General features: G+C 56.7%; 9 protein-coding genes across 9 annotated transcripts; 5 read left to right on the top strand and 4 right to left on the bottom strand.

Annotated features, from left to right (window-relative positions):
- Positions 1-16: 16 nt before the first annotated feature.
- On the bottom strand, positions 17-1,604 carry BKCO1_6800013 (cycloheximide resistance protein; the record flags this gene model as incomplete). The annotated part of the gene is made up of 3 exons (XM_020278384.1): positions 17-268; positions 330-905; positions 960-1,604. 3 exons carry the CDS (start codon positions 1,602-1,604, stop codon positions 17-19), a joined length of 1,473 nt encoding a protein of 490 aa, XP_020126277.1.
- A 1,695-nt stretch (positions 1,605-3,299) lies between these two features.
- Positions 3,300-5,139, top strand: BKCO1_6800012 (extracellular lipase; the record flags this gene model as incomplete). Its single annotated transcript, XM_020278383.1, has 4 exons — positions 3,300-3,833; positions 3,884-3,972; positions 4,023-4,068; positions 4,117-5,139. 4 exons carry the CDS (start codon positions 3,300-3,302, stop codon positions 5,137-5,139), a joined length of 1,692 nt encoding a protein of 563 aa, XP_020126276.1.
- Positions 5,140-5,362: 223 nt separating this feature from the next.
- On the bottom strand, positions 5,363-6,085 carry BKCO1_6800011 (uncharacterized protein; the record flags this gene model as incomplete). The annotated part of the gene is made up of 1 exon (XM_020278382.1): positions 5,363-6,085. The coding sequence occupies one exon, from the start codon at positions 6,083-6,085 to the stop codon at positions 5,363-5,365; it is 723 nt and encodes a 240-aa protein (XP_020126279.1).
- A 701-nt stretch (positions 6,086-6,786) lies between these two features.
- Positions 6,787-7,147, top strand: BKCO1_6800010 (uncharacterized protein; the record flags this gene model as incomplete). The annotated part of the gene is made up of 3 exons (XM_020278381.1): positions 6,787-6,898; positions 6,951-7,013; positions 7,068-7,147. The coding sequence occupies 3 exons, from the start codon at positions 6,787-6,789 to the stop codon at positions 7,145-7,147; spliced, it is 255 nt and encodes an 84-aa protein (XP_020126278.1).
- Positions 7,148-8,141: 994 nt separating this feature from the next.
- BKCO1_680009 (uncharacterized protein) lies at positions 8,142-8,819 on the bottom strand (the record flags this gene model as incomplete). The annotated part of the gene is made up of 1 exon (XM_020278426.1): positions 8,142-8,819. One exon carries the CDS (start codon positions 8,817-8,819, stop codon positions 8,142-8,144), a length of 678 nt encoding a protein of 225 aa, XP_020126251.1.
- A 582-nt stretch (positions 8,820-9,401) lies between these two features.
- Positions 9,402-10,292, top strand: BKCO1_680008 (uncharacterized protein; the record flags this gene model as incomplete). The annotated part of the gene is made up of 1 exon (XM_020278425.1): positions 9,402-10,292. One exon carries the CDS (start codon positions 9,402-9,404, stop codon positions 10,290-10,292), a length of 891 nt encoding a protein of 296 aa, XP_020126250.1.
- Positions 10,293-11,200: 908 nt separating this feature from the next.
- Positions 11,201-11,701, top strand: BKCO1_680007 (uncharacterized protein; the record flags this gene model as incomplete). The annotated part of the gene is made up of 1 exon (XM_020278424.1): positions 11,201-11,701. One exon carries the CDS (start codon positions 11,201-11,203, stop codon positions 11,699-11,701), a length of 501 nt encoding a protein of 166 aa, XP_020126243.1.
- Positions 11,702-14,261: 2,560 nt separating this feature from the next.
- Positions 14,262-15,523, top strand: BKCO1_680006 (uncharacterized protein; the record flags this gene model as incomplete). Its single annotated transcript, XM_020278423.1, has 2 exons — positions 14,262-14,311; positions 14,440-15,523. The coding sequence occupies 2 exons, from the start codon at positions 14,262-14,264 to the stop codon at positions 15,521-15,523; spliced, it is 1,134 nt and encodes a 377-aa protein (XP_020126242.1).
- Positions 15,524-16,439: 916 nt separating this feature from the next.
- On the bottom strand, positions 16,440-17,738 carry BKCO1_680005 (2-oxoglutarate-dependent ethylene succinate-forming enzyme; the record flags this gene model as incomplete). Its single annotated transcript, XM_020278422.1, has 1 exon — positions 16,440-17,738. The coding sequence occupies one exon, from the start codon at positions 17,736-17,738 to the stop codon at positions 16,440-16,442; it is 1,299 nt and encodes a 432-aa protein (XP_020126245.1).
- Positions 17,739-19,324: the final 1,586 nt, after the last annotated feature.

The raw sequence follows: 19,324 nt of genomic DNA, 5'->3' as shown, positions 1-19,324 counted from the left end.
GATTACTTGTTTTCCTCTAAAACTCGATGTGATATTTCTTACGAATTGACTCGCCATACCGATAGAAAAAGATGGGCAGTGCACAAAAGAAAAGACCTATGAATCCTAGTAAAGTATTCCCCCACCCAAGGCCGAGCGATGCGTAAAGAGCCGGCCCTGCCAAGGGGAGGAAGCATCCAGCCAAAGCACGCAAAACGGTGTTGGCTGCAAGAGCCGATGCTGCCGTCTTGGGCCCAAAGGAGTCGACCAAGTAAATCTGGACTGGCATCTGGCAAGAGCATTAGCCATGGTGAGATTCCGAGAGCGCGCGGGGAGGGTAATGTATGTACCATGATGAGCAAAGCGCCAAAACCGACTGCCGTGGTGCCTAGGATGGGTATGATCCAGTGCGCCTTGTAGTAAGCGCTCCAGCCGTAGCAAAAGAAGCCGGCCGGCAGGACGGGAGCACACCAAACCATGGGCAGGAGGCGGCCCTCTGGCGACCACGGCTTCCCCTGTGCTTTGGAGTCTCTCTCTACAACCCTGTCCGTGATGAGTCCATAACCGACTCCTCCAACGGCCATGCCGACACCCATTCCTAAATAGGACAGACCGGAAATGCCCTGAGTCCAGCCGTACTGCTTGGACCAGACGGCAGGAAAGGTGGTGAAGAGCAGGAAGAGAAGTCCCCACACAAAGGCACAGTAGATGGAAAGAAGGAGGCAGATGGGCGAGAAGATGAGCATTTTGGTGGGGCGAACGATGGCATGGCGCCAGGTACGCACTGCGCTGTCGTGTGAGTCGAACTCGGAGTACAGGGTCGGGTTGCCGGTCTTTTTCCGCACGGCGGCGACCTTCCGGAGGATGACGACTGGAGTATACGTCTCTCGCATGAAGAAGAACGCTGGAATGAAAACGGCAGCTGTCTAGTCAGGGGTGAGCGGAGGGACGCGGATCAGAGGGAGCTCGAGAAAGCATACGGCAATATACAGAACGCGGAAGACCCAGCGCCAACTGAGATGCTGGGCGATGAATGCGCACGTCAGCGGGCCTATCACAAGACCGAGCAGAGGACCGGCGGAGAAGACGGCCATGGCGGCGCCTCTCTCCTCCTTGGGTATGAGGTCTGCGATGGTGGCAGCGCCAATGACGGCCGGGCCAGATCCCGCGACGCCGGTGATGAAGCGGAAGACTAGAAACTGAGCAACGCCGGTGGCCTGCGAACAGGCGACCAGAAAGCAGACGGAAGTCAACAGGCAGGCGAGGTAGGCGGGGCAGCGGCCGTAAGTCTCGGACAGCGGCGCGATGACGAGAGGCCCCAGGGCGAAGCCGAGCAGGTAAATGGTGACTGTGAGGGTCGCGATAGTGGCGTTGGTGACGCCATACTCGGCATGCAGCGACTGACCGGCCGGAGCAAAGGCAGTCGACGTGAGGCTGGCGAGAAAGGCCGAGGCACTGGCGATGCCGACGTGGGCCAGGCGAGTTGACTTGGTCCAATTCCGCGGAAGCTCAGGCTCGTCGGGGGTCCACCAGCCGAACAGGTCGGCATCACGAGCGAGCTTTTCGAAATCGGCCGGTGACGAAATTTTTTCGATTTCGGCGCTGGCTTGCCCGTGGGAAGACATGATGGCGGCGAGCTAGGGGGAAAGTCACGGCGCAGCAGCAGTAGTGCTACTTATGTACATGCAACTGCAGCGGGCCGCGCCGAACGCCACTCAATGGGTGCCCAAAAGCGCGCGGACTAGCTCGCTAGCCACTGGCTCACGCCTTGTTAGCCGACCGCTGGAGTGGTGCGCCCAAGGGATGTATCACATAAGCTTAACTGTATTGAAGCAACAGCGGGCCAAAAAACCAAGAGGCTTTTTTGTGCCGTAATAAGCTTGGCTGGGGAGCGCCCTCGAAGGTGGTCATAACGAAAAGTAACGTAGTGGTGACCCTAGCAGCGGTCGTTCGTAGCGGGGAACAGACCCTCCAAACCAATCTTCCGCTCCTTAGCAAACGAACAAGACGTGCAACCGTGGCTTCTTTTTTGCCGTTTCCATACCGCCTGTGCTGAACCATGTTTCTGTACTCTGACTTGAGTGGCCCCCTTTGCTCACCCGCCACGGACTCGAGTGCGTCCATGCTCTACTCATGTGAAACTTGGCTCAACCCTGCCCAGCACAGACCACGCGTTACCACTACTAGGACGAGCTAGCTATGCTTCCAAAGGGGAAGTCTTGGCTGCTCTTCCAGCCAGGCCAACTGCCCTCTCCACTTCTTCCTGGCCGTCGACATGACTTCGCTGATGGTGCACTACTGCCTGGTTTTCTTCGAGGAACATGGCGTATTCTGGTCCGATTCCACGGCAGTGGCTCTCACGCCTTGGCCCTGTCGTGGTCATTGCTGGCTGCGCTGGGTACTCGGCCACGGCACCGTGACCCGCCCTCGTTCCAACTAAACAGCGCTAAGAACCACTGAGTAAACTCAAGATGCTCTCGCCAGGCGATCGCTCTCACATGTGGAAACAGGCAAAAGCTCCCAGCCGAGGCATTTGGTTTGGCCATGTCGTCGACTACATCATTAAGGAAACCGACATCAATCAGGAGGGGCATAAGAACTGCCATCGCCTTCCCAGCCAAATTGCCCAGGATGCACTTCAGGAAAAGGGTCCAAGGAGCCACCGCGGTAGACATGGTCACGTCAATAGACACGGCTAGCACGGGGACAGATGACATGACGGGTGCCCGGGTGGCTTCTTCCTCTTTTGAACCCCAGAAGAAGAAGCCGATCATCTAGGCCTCTTCACCGGCTAGGGCAGGTGCTTTGTTTCTGGAATCATCTGAAGCCATGGGAAGTTCTCGCGTGCGGGCAAAATTCAATGCGCGAAATGTGCGGAAATTAATATCGAGGCTTAAAGCGAAACAAGAAACAAGAAACGCTAAGAATTATAGTATCCGGAAACTCGACGTCTGCACCGCAAAGTCGGGCATCCGTCAAGCTTGTCGCCGATGATTGAAACTTGGATATAACCAATCTTCGCAGCCGGGAATTTTCTTCCGCGCAGTTCAGCCTTCTACACACCCGGCCATCATGTCTACCTGCAAGATCGTTCCTGCAGTTGCCAAGCACTAATCAGCTTATCTCTCTGTCGCAGATCGCCCGAGTTCCCCGCACAGTAAGCCCTCGGCACCAGATGCATCTTAGCCGGTTTCGACAGCTGCCAGGTGTAACCCGCTCATGCACGGCTTATTAGCGAGGAAGATTAAAAAGATGCAGCGGCCGTCAGATACCCTCACCGCCACAACCTTTCGCTCTTCGCCCCCACATCTTCCATCGCCATGCGCTCGTTCGCTACAGCCCTCCTGACGGCTGCAATCTCATTCGAAGGGGTATTCGCCGCAGATCCGCTCGTACATGTCCGCAACGGAACCTACACGGGATTGCATCTGCCGCAATTTGGACAGGACCTGTTCCTGGGTATTCCCTACGCTCAGTCTACCGACGGCCAGAACCGTTTTCGCATCCCGCAGCCTTTGACTGCCACTTGGAATGGGACACGGGACGCCAAGTCGTATGGCCATGCTTGCCCAGACGCCGATCCTGCCGACGATGCGATATATGGGATGAGCGAAGACTGTCTGAACATCAACCTCGTACGCCCCAGCGGTCAGACGTTGGCGCGCAACGGAACTAAGCTGCCGGTCATGTTGTGGATTCACGGCGGAAGCTACCAGCAGGGGACGAGCGGCCTGTCCAACTACAACCTCACGTGGATTGTACAGAGGTCCGTGGAAATCGGCTCTCCCATCATTGGCGCAAGCATCAACTACAGGAAGGGCGGGTGGGGGAACATGTACTCGATTGAAATCCAGGTCAGTCATAAGCCTTCCTGCTCGCACGCCGTGCCTGACTGTGGCTTGAGGGTTCGGGAAACACGAACCTCGCGTTGCGGGACATGCGCCAAGCACTGGCATGGATCCAAGAGAACATCGTGGCTTTTGGAGGAGACCCGTAGCTATCTCCGAATCCTTTCCGTCCGCCATCATCTAATCGATACGCAGTGACTCTGTAACCATCTGGGGAGAATCATCGGGGTCCTTTGCAGTAGTAAGTCTGCCTGATGACACCAGAGGCTCTTCCACTGACACCGTCAAGGGCCAGCTACTGATGACGTACGGCGGACGCACCGACGGCCTTTTTCATCGGTCCATCCAAGAAAGCGGCAGCGCAGCAACAGCGTGGTACAACGGGAGCGAGTGGTACCAGCCCATATACAACAAAATCGTCGACCAGGTCAACTGCAGCTCGGCCGTCGACACCCTTGCCTGCCTCCGCACCGTCCCCTACGCCACCCTGTACCCCTTCATGAACTCGTCCATCGTCGGCGGGCCGGGCTTCTATCCCACCGTCGACGGCGACATCATGCCCGCCTACCCGACCGAGCTCCTGCACGCCGGCCGCTTCGCCCACCTCCCCCACCTCTACGGCACCAACTCGGACGAGGGCAGCGACAACGCGCCCGCCGACGGCTCCATCAACACCTCGGCCGACCTCCGCCACTTCCTGCTCCACCGCACCGGCTTCGGCTTCCCCCCCGCCGCCGTCGACCGCATCCTCGCCCTCTACCCGGACGACCCCGCCGCCGGCATCCCGCTCGACACGGGCCCCGCCCGCTTCCCCGCCCTCGGCTGGCAATACAAGCGCGCCGCCGCCATCGTCGGCGACGTCTTCTACCACGCCCCCCGCCTCGACGACGCCCGCCACTACGCCCGCTGGTCCCCCGACACGTACGTCTACCGCTTCAACACCCGCGCCTTCGTCCAGAACGCCACCACCACCGAGAACGCCACCTACCTCAACCCGGCTTTCTTGCCGCCTGCCTACAAGGGCGTCGCGCACTTCTCCGAGGTGGCGTTCGTGTTTGGGAATCCGGACAACGTCGGGCCGTGGGCCGAGTACCGGCAGTTGAGTAGGAGGATGAGTGACGCGTGGATCAGGTTTGCGTGGACGGGGAGGCCCGAGGGGGAGTGCGAGTGGCCGAGGTATGGAGAGGGAGAGAAGGGATTGAACATGGTGCTGCAGACCGAGACCCAGGGCGGGTGCTACGTCGAGGAGGATACGTACAGATTGGCGGGACGAGAGTACCTGACCGAGTGGGCAAGAAGAAGGCACGTCTGAAGATTCGATGACACTCATTTCCTTGGACTTGGGGTGGCTGTGAAGCTTGATTCTGACTTGGGGAGATACTAAGAAACAAACAAACGAGATACAGCAGATATGAACATGACCCGATGCAAATGCAGCAGTTGCCGCGAACCCTCCATCTCCCTCTATTTATTCTCGGCCGCCAAAAGCAGCCCTCCGCCTGCAACCTGGAATGCTGCAGATGAGCCCCACTCACTTACGGCTTGGTGTACATGTTGGTCACGAAGCCGATGAGGGTGTCACCGAGCGAGATGTCCATACCGCCACTCCTCGCGCCGGTGACCTGGTATTTCTTGTCCTTCTTCTCGTTGTAAGCGTGCAGGTCCTTGGTGCAGCCGTCGTCCTTGGTAGCCAGGGCGGTGATGGCCTTGGTGCAGAGCTCCGAATACATTTCCTCGGTGATCTTCTTGCCGGCCATGAGGGCCTGGCCCTGCGGAGTGAGGCCGAAAGCCATCTTGAGGAGGACGCCCTTGCCGCCCTCGAGGTGCTTCAGCGTCTTGGAGACGGCGTTGTCGAGCCTCTTGTCGACGAGGGCGATGCCGGCGTCGAGCACGCCCTGCTTCAGGTCCTCGCAGTACTGGGGCGCGTTGGAACGGATTCCGGTCACGATCTCGAAGTTCTTCGGCAGCGAGTCCTCCGAGTCGCACTCGGCATGCAGGTCGGTTTCGGTGGCGCGGGCGTCGAAGAATTCCAAGTAGTGTGTTGTGGTGCTGTCGTCGTCGGGGATAGCACGCTTATCCGATTTGTGTCTGCTGTAGCACTTGTAAACGGCTTCACGAGAAGGACTCGATCCAAGACCGTCGACGCAGCTGACAAAAGGAGGGGTCTTCCAGGTCTCGTCGATATCGTCAGCGAGGACAAAGGTGGTTGAAGCGATGAGAGTGGCAGCAAAAGCCACGACTTGGGCGAACTGGACCATTTCCGCGGAGTTGAAGTCGATGTGATGAAATTGATTTGGGCACGATGAAAAGTCGATGTGGGAATGGGGCGTGCAAGACGATTTAGCTGCTGGAATCCCGAAGTGATAGAAGGTTGATTTTGGTTGGATGTTTCTGTTCTGCTAAGTCTCCTGTTCCCTTCTCTTTTATGTCTCTCTTTCGTCTAATACGTTGCGCAAAACTCGAGATCCGACAATCTCCATCCGGTGTTGTTGCGAAACATCGGGGACGGGAACGAGAAAGCCGACAAAACAAACAGCCAACGCGCCGTCCCATACCCAGCTAGCTGCACTCACGTGCTACTGTGGCAGTGAATCGCTAAAAGAATGCTCGCTTAGGTACGAGCTGTGGCATCGACCAATTACAACTCTGCCTTGAAGGACCGAGGCTGTGATGCTGATCAGCCCCACTCTAATTATAGGTGGTCGGTGTTATCTACCTACGGACTTACGACATCCGCTGCTGAGGCGCAGGAGCTGAATTCACCAACAATCAACGAAGGCCTTCACTTTGGTCTTGCCCAGGAATCGAAAGGTCTTCTTAGAGATTGTTATTAAATGGTCGGTGTTATCCGGAAAACCAGACACCTACAAAACTCTTCGGCGCATTTCGCTTCCAAGCACAGAACCTTCTCCGCACACAAAATCCGCATCCTAATTCCCTATCAAGATCTTCGTACAAAATGCACTTTATCGGGAACAGCGTCGTTTCGCTCGCCACTCTGGCTGCTGTGCTTACCGTAGTGTATGCAGCGCCCGCCATGACGCCAGACACCACCCTTACCATATCTGACGGTATCCCATCAACCTACCTGCTCGGTCTTTTGGTATATTAACGCGCCTTTAGATCTAGCCAATCAACTCGACGCCGCTTCAAAGCGTGATACCTACACCTATACCGTCGCCGACGGTAGGAAACCGCACCCTAACGAAGATGGAGTCACCGGGCTAACAGGTAATTCAGACCTAGCCGACCACCTGGACCTCGCCGAGCGGGACGTTACCGTTGTCAAGCTCGACACCCGCGATACCTCTTCGATGTAGGATATTGACGACGTTACCTTGAACCGAGACGAGAAGCAGGTCACGCTCCAGTGAGTGCTCGGCACGGAGTGGCAAAAGTACCGGATGGACAGGGGATACTGGGGACACGATGGAGGAGGCCGCGCAGAGCTTCTGGCACCCTCCAGAGACGGTGTGCAAGTGAAGAAGCTGGGCACTGCTGCTTCCCCTCGACATTGTGCTACCTACGGTGGTATATATACACGAGGAATACGAGCAGATAGACACAAAGAACGTGGGGGAGTAGATTACGGTCGTGGCGTTGAGTAAAGATGTTTGCATTACCATTCCTATTGAACTGCCTGATTCTTGAACTGCTTGATCTTTGAACTGCTTGATCCTTGAATTGCATGATCCCCGTGACCTTCGGATCGAGTCTTCCGCGCATGCAGACCGCTGGCCACTAATACATGTTTCTTGCTGCGGCTTCAACAGTTGAGACACTCCGAAATGCCGCTCCCCATCCATCCAGCTGCTGAAGATTGATGTGGTGGTAGTCAGTGAAGTTAATTGACCACCAGCTAACTACCGTGCGGGGGACTGCGCAATAGATGTAGACGATAGGAAGCTTGCATGACGTCATACCACCAGCCAGTCTCGTTGATGCCGCCCTACTTGTTACTGCTGGAGTCCGAGGAATCACGTGATGTAATACGGGAGGAATGAGGATGAGAATTGCTTATTGAGCTAACTGAAGGGAAGCTGAAGATATATACGGACCGCAGTGAAGCTTGAGCCCGTGATATGACATCATGAAGTACAAGATACGAAATACTTCAACAGTTACCCATCACGATTTAACAGCTGCTTGTAGAGAAAGTCCAAAACGTTCAAATTCCACATGCGCACCCGTGACCAGACCCTGAAAGAATGACTCGACAATCTAAATACAGCAGTTCCAAATCCAATACTCCCTGCACCCATTTCTTCCCCTTCTCCTTTGTCCTCAGTCACCCAGAAAGCGGAAAGGAGCCGTCTAGTCCTTCTTACAACAGAAGACCTTCCGCCCTTCTTCTTCACATTTGCCGTCGATGTCATCACCATACTTGCTCTCGGTAATCTTCTTCGTTCCATCCGGACACTTGGCGTCGCACTCGGGCGCCGTGCCGTGCCACGCGCACTGCTTGTCCTTGTAGTCGTTCACGTCAACGGGGAGGATCTGATGGATTTCCTTGACGTTCCTCGCGTTGATCTGGATGAGCTCTTCGAGATCGTGCCCGGGGCCCTTGGCCCTCTCCTTCAGGATCGGGAGTTCAATTTGGAAGAACCAGCTGTCGATCCTCGGAATCTTGCCCGAGTCGGTCCAGAAGACAAACGCCGTACCGCGCGCCTGTTCGGTGAACACCTCGTTCCACAACCTCCACGCCTTGTTCGGGTCGTACCAGAGCGTTTCGTCCTTGAGTTGTCTATCCGTTTCCCAGAGAGTCATGGTGCCGAGACCTCGATCCTCGGACCAGGACTCCGCTACTCCCTGCGACTCCTTCCCGAGGTAGAAGACGTACTCGTAGTCATCGCTGTCCCATTCCTTCATCCTCTCTCTCATTTCCTTGGGCGTGGGTGTGGGCAGGTCGCCACGGGCTTGGATTACCCCTCCGAGGGCGAAGCTTGCGCTCTGGAGAGCAAGGAGCGCGACAGGTAGGATGGACGAAATCATTGTGTCGTGTTTTGTTCTTCGGGTGAGGTGGGTCAAGTGAAGGTTCAAGTCGTGAGTACGGGAGATGCGAGGTAATGTAGGCAAAGATGGTAGCTGATAGCGGAATTGATTGCTTTGAGTTGCTGATGTGCTCTTCACCTCTCTTCCTAGGCCCTTTTATCTGGACAAAAACAAAAGAGAAAAGCCTTGGCATAGTTTGCGCCGCAGCCGCATTGTATTCGATGTCATTGTTGGTGTTGCTGTTGGTGTCGGAGTTTCTTGTGCCTCCCTCCTCCTACAATCGGTCGGACAAGACCACTTCACGAATAGATCATATTGCCGTGCAATCGGGGAACATGAATAAGGTCCATTTAACTGGCTGACCAATTATGCCGTGTTTCGCTCGCCGATCCGGGTCCGTGGGTTGTGGGCGGCACAGCACACCCTCCAGGCATCAACGCCCGGCGGCTACGGGACGGAAATAGAAGACTACGCCGCGATGTATTTAGGGTTAGAAGACCCTCGCCATTCGTGTTTCTCCCACTCATCACTACTTTGCCAAACTTGATCTTACAGCCCGTGCACTGCCCCCATCGAACGGCCATGGCAACTCTAGACGAGGTTCTCCACGCTTGCGTCGATCAACCCCTCGACACGGTCCTCTCGCTCGCTTCAACATGCTCCCATGAGCGGTGCGAAATAGAGATGGCTAGGGCGGCGGCGACCGACGGCCGAGCAGATTTGCTCGACTACCTCGTACACAACGCCACTACGTCCCTGGAGCCCTGCGGCATGCTTCTTCTAACGAGCGCCGGCGCCCACTCGAAGGCTTGCGTGCAAGTCATGCTAGACCAAGGGCTCGACATCAACCGCTACGACGACAGGATCGGCGGCGTCCTACACTGGGCCCTAGGTGGGGGCGGCTGCCCCGAAGACTTTATCACCTGGCTACTCGAGCGCGGCGCCCTTGTGAACCACCCGGAGGACAGCTGGTGCGATATCCACTGCCTCCTGCCCGCCGTCTCCCACGGCACCGTGCCCATCATGAAGATCCTCGTCGCTGCCGGCGCTAACGTCGGCTCCTCTGCGGCGTTGCACTATGCCGTGCGGTGCGGCTACCTCGATAAGGTGAAATATCTCGTGGAGGAAGCCGGCGTGGCGGTGGACACGCCGGCCGGGGTGGATACGAACAGTTTCTCACCCTTCTACTGGTGCGGAGACGCGGGCAGCACGCCCTTACACGTTGCGGCCGCGCACAACCAGGTCGCGGCTGCCGAGTACCTCTTGGAAATGGGGGCGGACATGGCGGCGAAGAACGCGGGGGGAAGGACGCCGCTACAGGAGGCCGAGTACCTTTCGGAAGTCGCAGCGACCGAGCCAAAATCTGATCGCAGGACCTTGCAGAGGAATCAACGGTTTCTATTCTCCGGCTACTTTGAGGGCCATCGGGAGATTTTGGCTTTCTTGAGGCAGCAGGGAACTGGACGAGCGTAGCCGTCACCTGTGTGGCACTTTTGTTACGGCGCAGCCTCCACAGGGGAAGGAAGTTGAGGATCAACACCGCCGATACAGCCCAGCTCGGCAATGAAGGAACCGGAAGTCATGTCAGGACACACGATTAGGTAGACCCACCCGCTCAGTTGCCAAGACTAAGCAAAGTCGCTCATTTAACACTTCGTGGTCAACTTGAAGTTCCAATTCAATCTGCTTCCTTTGGATGTGACCAGCTTGTCGTGAAGTCCATGATGGTTAACAATCAAAGACAATCAAAGATGAAGTTCGATCTTTGCTTGTTTGGTAGGTAGAGGGTCAGCATCCCTATTTGTTTACAAAGATATTTGCCTGTTTGCAAAGATCTTTGACTGTTTGGTTGGCGTATACCTACCAAGAGACCCCGAAGAATAATATAAGAGCCTTCCCTTACACCATCCCAGCAACCTTACCACTGTCGGTGAGTTGAACGAGATTGTACCTATATGCAGGTGTAGTATTAGCACCAAGGGCGCTGACACATCGCCCTAGCTGCTAGTCCTTAGGCACATGGGTCTATGCTTACCATTGCCAATCGCTGTACTGCTTCTCCTTTCCACGTCGTTCTCTATATCCCGTCTCCATTCCTTATCGCGTCTGCGTAGTTGCAAAGTGGCCACCGCCTCGGGTTCGATCCAGCGGCCAATCCTGGAGCCTGATAGCGTCGTCGAGCGTTCGTAGAGATAACACGGGTGAGCTCTTACCTTTATCCAACATGTGTGTTACTGCCATTGTGCACTAACATTGCATTGTTCTTGAGCAGTAACTAAACACTGTTTATATATATACACCATCATGTCGGCCATCGATTAGACTCAACCATACCAACTCTCTACACTCCACTTTCCACCACGAGCAACCTTAGATCCCTCATGGAAGAACTCCAGCGTCTGCGCGAAGAGAACGATCGCCTCCGGAATGACCTGACCGCTCGAAGCGAACGACTTGCCAAGGCGCAGGCCGAGAATGAGGGATTAAAAAGGAACCACGAAACCATGGTCGAGGACAACAAACACCTCCAACAAACCAAGAAAGCCCTCACTGACGAGAATATGGTCCTGGAAGAAGAGGGCCAGCGGATGACGCAACAGAACGATGAACTATTGGAGGAGAACGTCGACCTCGAGGCCAAACTCGCGGCCAACGAACAGACGATCGAAGACCTGCGCCACACGGTAGCGCTGCGGGAGCAAGACATCGCCGATGCCTTCTTCCATGTCGATCATCGCCAGCGCAGCCTGGACCAGCTTTCCAACGACCTGTTTGCTGCCAACAACCGCGCGGCGGCTGCTGACCGGAAGGCCGATGAGCTCCAGTACCTACTTGATTCGGCGAGGAACCAGCTCAATGGCGAGCAGCCCGGACCGTGGTAGAGACGTTCTTTGCTGTTGGTAAACTCACCACAGCTGTCAAGCGCAGGGCGGATGCGCCCTTGGCCTTGTTTGATGCGGAAGCGAACTGGCTCTATTGTGAGATGTCATGATCTGCATTCTGGAGTAATTGAGGGATTGTTTCTAGGGTGGGATTCCGTTGTTTTGCCTGAACGATATTGTTCGGCCTAATTGGTGTGCAAATGCATTGGTGCATCACAATTAGAATTAGAAAATTCAGGCTTATTGTCTACCATTTCTCGTTAGTTCCTGCAACAGGGCAGGCTTTTTTGAGTCCTTGCTTGGTATTGCATAACGTGAAGTTCGAAACTCGTACTTAATAGCCATTGATATGTAGATAAGATCCACGATAAAGATAACGTTAACAACAAGGTTGCGGCCCGAGGCCACGCTAGGCCAAGGACGTACCGATTATATCATCGGATTACGCAGCGCCGCTCACCTACTGCCCGCACAAACCGCTTCACCAAGCACCGTCCCGTCTTCACTACCATGTGCAGCGGCATCATATTCTTCAAAGCAGGCACAACTTTGAGATGCTGGAGCACCGTCTATCACGAACCGGTGACATCGGCATGGTGTGCAGGAAACGTACCAGGGGCGACCTTGGCCTCGGTGCCAGATCAGCAGACTCGGTATTGAAGGATTGTGCATCCACGTGTTCCCAATCGTGCTGGGGTCGCCAGTGGCGGCCCGATCCGTTCGTGCGGGGTAAAGGTAAGTACAGCAGCAGTTTGAACAAGTCACGTCCACCGCGTCTGGCAAAAGGATGTTGTCTTTGCACCATCGGAGAGGAAGTGGAATGGAGAAGTATTTCTTATTTGTTTTCCTGATCGCCACAGCTTTGATGGCATCTTCACAACGCATACCGGTTGAAGCTTTCTCACAGAATTCGCGTGCAGTTTGTGGTCAAGAAGTGGTGAAAGTGTTACTCGGTGCAGGGCCAGGAGAAGTGGCGTAGTGTGCGGTAACAGATGCGAACGTGTTACGTGGAGCATGTCCATGGATTCCAACCGGTACTTCCGCTCTGCGGTACTACACCGAAGGTGGAGTGGGCACAAAAAGGTCTATTTGGACAAGAAGGCCGAGTCAGGAATGGCTACCACATATGCAAAAGAGGTCAGGAACAACAGCCCTCAGAGGCTCACTTTCAGCTTGCCTGGCAAATAGCCGGCAACAGCTGGACCCATGTCAGGATACCGAATCAGTGTTTTTGTTATGCTGTTCTAGTCGGGTTCTAGATAATTAAAGACACGTACCGTACAATGTTGGAGTGATGTCATACATCGTACGACTATCGGTTTTGTCGTTGTTGGATAGCCCTTTGGGCTTCGTGGAGAGCAGCGCTCGGCATTCAGGGCCGGACAGTGTTTTTGGAGCGTCTGGGCTGTCCTTGTTGCGGACGGCAAGAAGACGCGGGATGCCGCCGGTGAGGAAAGGCTTGAGGTATTGGATTGTGATGCCCTTCAGAGGCTGCATCCATGACCTTGTGGTCGTATTCATCGATGAAGACCTGATCGGTGGTGAGGACGTGGGCGACGGGGACAATGATACCGTGCTGGAGGCGGGGAACGATGACGGAGCTCCGTTGATCGAAGCAGAAAAAAACAAGTAGGCACGGTAGCATAGCAAAGAGTGATGCAGATAAGCGAGCGGCACTAAAGAAGGCACGCGCGTGGTTACGGGGCGGCCCGATCCTGGTGCAACTCTCGCTTCGCCTGCCAATCACGGCCAGCCTGATACACATGTCTCAGCCAGGAGGAGATGTAACCGCGAGATGAGATGGCAGACTCACGCTCGGAAATCAGCCGGCCTTCGCGGAAGACTCGCATCCGCCAAGGTGGCCGCCTGTCAACCGCAAGTCCACACATTGGCCAAAACCCCAGGCGCGCGGGGGCTTTGGCCTCAATAGACGTCTCAATATGGCAGCCCCCGCGCGCCCGCTCTCACGCATCACGTCTCGTTTCTTTTCTGCGATGGCTGAGATGCCGAAAGTCGGGACAAGTACCGTAGTCGAGAGTTCGGCCGGCGTAATTCGGGCTTGCGACGTTTGACATTTTCAAAACATCACGGCCTTGGCCTCCTTCGAAGAGATCTCGCGCTTCCTCTCAGCGAGCCGTGTCAGCAGATGGCTGGTCTGACTGGATTGAAGTAGCTCAGCAGTAAATATTGTAGCATTTTGCCGCGTGCACGATGAAGCTTTGTCAGTACCTCGGCATCGACGCTGTTGTCGTCTTTCCAACATGCCTGGGCGGCTGTGCCGTTGCAGGACGGTTGGTGGGTTGAGTCGTTGACGGGGCTGTCGGTGACGCGGGAAGAAGTGGTTGGGAGGAGGTGATGACCTAAGGCACTGCAGTGACGTCATGACGGCGTCTGATTTTCCGCGCCCGGCTTGAGTCCGTCCGACGACGCGACGACGCGACGACGCGCCAGCCCGACCCAGCCAACACCAACCCCAACCCCCAATGGCACTGCCATTATCCAGGCTTCGACCATCCCCGCGTCACTGCACGTGGCTGATCGCCCGCTGCAGACTCGCATCATGCACCCCACCCTGTGGCCCCTTGCAGCCCCACCCCCGCTGCAACCACCGTGAGTCTCTCCACCATCTCCTACCGCCCCACTACTCCCAAACCTGGCTGACCTTGATGCTCGCAAGCTTTTGCGCCCGGCAATAAGCAAGCAAGAGCCCATTCCGCCGACGCCAATGCCCCCACCAGTCGCAACCCACCCAACGCCGACACCAACTGTCCGCACTGCCACCTCACATTCCAAACACCCTCCGACCTGGGCCACCACATCCGCGTCAAGCATCCGCGCGATTCCCAACCCGCCTCCCACGCCGGCACCGCCCACTGCCCGCACTGCCAAGACGTCTCCTTCTCCACCGCCGGCAAACTCGCCCAACACATCAGGGAAAAGCACGCACTCGAACCCCAGATCCGCTACCCGTGCGACTACTGCCCCCAGTCCGGCTTCGTCACCCTCCCGGCACTCGTCCGCCACATGCGCCTCCACCACCCCGGCCAGCGCCGCTACGACTTCGGCGTCGAACACGCCTGCGATCTCTGCCCCACCACCTTCGCCACCCTCATCCGCTTCGCCCGCCACGTCACCAAGGAGCACCCCCCGCCCCCGGATCCCGTCGACAACACGCCCCTCGACCGCTACTTCTACCACCACCGCGCCGTCCACGACTTCCAGTACAACCGCCGCTCCCTGCCGTCCTGGGAGTGGAACCGCCTGCGGAAATACATGCGCTGGGACGAAGGCACCCCCGACCTCGCTGTCGAGCGCGCCCGCTACGGCAAGGCCTTCCGACAGGAGATGGCCCTGTGGTTCGGCGGCGGCGGCGGCGTCGCCGAGGTCCATGCCATGCACCGCTTTCACCGCGCCGTGGGCTGGGAGTCCACCCCCTACAGCGTCCGGTCCATGAGGAGACGCGTCGGCCGCGACGCCGGCTGCTGGGTGAATCTGGTCGATCTGCTGCATTGGGTCAGGCATGAGGCCACGGGCGACGCCGACGACAGGAGCCCCCATGTCGACGTCTATGAGGACATGGACGAGTTGGCCGACTATTCCAAGAGGTTTGCCAAGACTCTTCCCGCCCTATACTGGAACGATGGTGAGAAGGAGGGGGACTGGAATGACGTGGAGAGGGCCTTGTTGTCGAACACCCCGAGGTCCTTTGTAGCAGCGCCCGAGGATGGGGACGGTGCCGAAGGACGGAGACGGGAGGAGAGGGGGAGCCGCGGCAAACACAATTACGCGTTTCGAAATGTAAAGCTGGAGCTGTCATCTTAGCACCCGGCATTCCAATGCGGTCATCCACCATCCGCCGGACACGCAACCGTTTTTGAACACTGTTAACTAGCATTTGCAGACGTTGGCTTCAAAAAGGCGTCCACCGCCTCAGCTATCCGATGCCCGCTCACCTGTTTCGAGAACGCTTTCTCGGCCGTGACCTACTTCACATCCATCAACCCACAATACGTCGTAGCGACTGCATCTGGATGTAGAGGCACAGCGCCAGATTCACTTCACTCACGCACTCCGTAGGATGCGTAGTCGCTTGAATCCTTGGCGTTGCGTGATCCGAAAGCGCGATTCATCAAGTTCGCTGGCTCGACCCATACAACAAGAGGCTCTGGAAGCTGGAAGCCAAAATCACTTGGAGGTCTGCCCCATCGACTCGAAAAGTTCCGCCGTGGGGAATCACGCAGCAGTTGACAGCCATTGTAGAAGACGAGGAACAAGAATTCATGTATAATCATTCGGTGGCGGACGGCATATCATATTTCCTTTTCGTGACTGCCCGCTTAGAGCTTACCGTGGCCAATAGTCTCCACGTGGGCAGAAGTGAGCATGACGTCCGACCTACAAGACGGGCAATCCGACATCCGTGAGTGCTCTTGACGCCAAGTGTCGTACGTTTATCGATATTCACCTGTGCAGATAGCAACGTCTACACGGGCATATTGAGTCCGGGCTTGCCCCCATCTCTTCAAACATGGGCGATGCTGACAGGTGTCCAAGGGTTCTTCTCAAACTGGGCCTCGGTAGCATTCACGTGGACGCATGGAGATAGTAGTCTTCAGTCAAGGAATTCGATTCAAACTAAGCAAAGCAACCATCAACGCTAAAGAAGACTCCTCCCGCGCACATCCAATCACATGTCCCGTGGTCCCGCGGTCCAGCCGTCAACCGTTCCTCCCATTTCCTAGATCTGCGCAGACGCCTGCGACTGCTTGTTATCGTAAAGCGGGCCAGCATCGACGGCCGGATCGGCCTCAATGTTCCGGACCGGCGGGGGCTCGCTCCAGCGCAGGTCGGGCGACTCGAGCAGCTTCATGCGGTTCTCGCTACGCATCCTTTTGGCGGTGATGCGCTCGGGGTAGTTGCGCATGAACATGTTGGTGAAGTGGGTGCCGTAGTGGATGCCCTCGCGGGGCTCCTGGCCGGAGTCGAAGCCCTCGAGCGGCTTCATGACGGCCGAGAAGTTGGGCTCGTGGAAGTAGGCAAAGGCGAAGCGGTCGCGCGTGTTGAGCCCGACCTTGTGCGGGGTGCTGGGCAGGAACGAGTCGGTGACATACTGCATCATGTCGCCGGGGAAGACGGTGAAGACGTCGGGCACGGGCGGGACGTAGACCCACTTGTCGTCGTCCTCGGACATGCCGGCCGCGCTCTTGCGCCAGTTGGCCACCTCCTCGCCCTCGTACGGCGGGCGGATGAAGAGGCCGCCGACGTCGTCCTGCGCCGCGATGACCAGCAGCCCGTAGTCCGTGTGCGAGCCGATGCCGCGCCCGGCCTTGCCCTTGCCGTTGACGTTGTTGCGCTCCGGGAAGCGCAGGATGCGCATGTGGTGCCACCCGTCCTGCGTGTACTTGGTCAGGGCGTCGCCGTCCTTGAGCCCCAGTCCCCACGCGATCAGCTGCAGCATCTTCTCGCCGCTCTGGCCCAGGTAGTCCATGTACGACTGCATGACCGTCTGCATCTGCTGGAACGGCCACGGGCAGGGCCCGTGGCTGGGCCACTTCTGCCGCACGCGCGCGTCCGTGGCCGGCAGGTCCTTGGTGACGGTGAAGATCTCGCTGTAGTCGGCGATGTTGTCGGTGAGCTCCTCGCCCGACGCGATGTAGCCCGCGAACGACTGGTCGTCGAGACACGCCGCCTTCTTCTCGTACGGCAGGCCGAAGAACTTCTTGCTGCAGAGGAAGGCGGCGTCGGCGAGCTTGCGGTTGATGGGGTCCATGCCGATCTGGAGGATGCCGTCTTTGCGCCACGCGTTGATCATGTCGCGCCCCAGCGCCTGGTCCGACGCTCCGCCAGTGAGCACTTCGGGCAGCTCGAACGTCTTGAGATTGCCGACCGTGGCCTTCTGACCCGGAGGCATCGTCGACGCTCCATGTTGCTCAGCCACCGTGGCGAGTTTTCGCCCAAACTGGACCTGCGGCGTCGCCGACGCCCGGAGAAGGTGCCTGGCCAGTGATGGACGCGACACGATGGTTCGGGCAGACATGATGGTTGTGTTGTGACTCAAGCAGTGAAGAATGAAGAGTGGAGAGCTGAGAAGCTGGTGGAGATTGGAGTCTGCTGCCTCGAAGTTCGAACTGGACTTCGAAGCTGAGTTTTATACACGTCTGATGGCCACCGTCCATCCAGGCGGACGCGTGTGGCAAGCACAGTTACAACATTCTCACGCGATCTTTGGGCTCTCCCCTCGCTCAATGCCGTGGCTTGCTGCATGCCGTCCATCGCTAGACCGTTACTGGGGGAGGGACTCGGGTATCAGGGTTCCCCGTCCGGCAAGCAGGATTCGACCATGTTGATGCTTCTGGGGTCGCCTTGGACTGTCGGCCAGGATGGATTCGTAATTCTAGACCCGGATGTCATCTTCATCATGCCCAAGTTGTCAACGTTGCTCGTCTCACCTTTATTGTTGCTCAGACACATGGCTATGCCACTGCGGAGTCTGCGGGCGCTGATTTTCACTTGGCTACGGTTTCTTGACCACGACGGGTTCTCTAGACAGTCTCGGTATCTCGAGGTCCTCCCAAAATCTATCTTGAGGTGGCAGTCCTGTATGGCTTGTCGGCCACTTGATTCAACATCTTACAACCCTCCGGGTGTTCAGAAGCTCAAGCGCCGCCCAACCGTATCTAGACTCTAGCAAGGTTGCATGCTACCTCGACTAAGCTATTTCTTTCGCGAGTCAATAGTCGTACCATTTTACCCAGTCGGCAAACCCGCGAATGCCTCTTCGGTGCAAGCGTCTGTAGCTGAAACTGGAGCTACGAAGCCGCGGATGCATGGCCATGTAGAAGTAATGGGCAGCGTCGAGCAGAACGATGTGCAAGCATTGTGTTAGCCGCTGATGTCAGTTTAACCCCGGATTTTCGTCACATTATTTGTCCTGCTAGCTCGACGGGGGACGACGTCGCCAACCGAAGGGGGACCCACCTGCATGGTCCACAACCGATCGTACTCCACCTTTGCTGTTCTCTCCGAGTCATAGGGCATCCCTCAGCGGACATGACACTCCGCCCTTCTGATTCAACGGTTCGGGCCTCGTCGATACGACGCGACAACAAGACCCACCTCGCCATCGATGCCTAAGCAGAAGATTATTCAGGCTTCGATCTGATAGCAAGTCCCCGCACGTCCTTTTTTCGGTGCCCCCACTCTGGGTCTCCACTGTGCAAAGTTTAAAGATCCCACAATTTTTCTCTTGGATGAGACATGCCTCAGCATTATCGACACTGCTCTTATAGGTTGCTGATAGCTTGCCGCGTATGTGAATCCCGTGCCCTGATCGGTGGCTTCGCCATATCTGAGATTCTTCAAGTATCTCCATCTCTCTTTTTCTGATTTCGGCAACTGATGCTTGCAAGTAAATACCCACTGACGAAGTTGCCTCGCATCCACAACCAAGAAGAGGTTCGGAAACGTTTCCGTCCGCGGCTCGTATCAGGCTCCTTGGCGCTTTACCGTCACCAAGCGTTACAGCATCAAGATGGAGGCCGGTTGCTCAATGGGCAACAGTCTGGGCTGGGCCGCAGTTACACCAGCAAACGCGGGCCGTGTAGACCCATCCCGACCAACGTC

This window comes from Diplodia corticola (genome assembly GCF_001883845.1).
Source record: "Diplodia corticola strain CBS 112549 chromosome Unknown scaffold68, whole genome shotgun sequence".
In the NCBI taxonomy this organism is placed as follows: domain Eukaryota; kingdom Fungi; phylum Ascomycota; class Dothideomycetes; order Botryosphaeriales; family Botryosphaeriaceae; genus Diplodia; species Diplodia corticola.
Note: the sequence above shows the minus strand (reverse complement) of the source record. Positions and strands in the feature narration are given on the sequence as shown.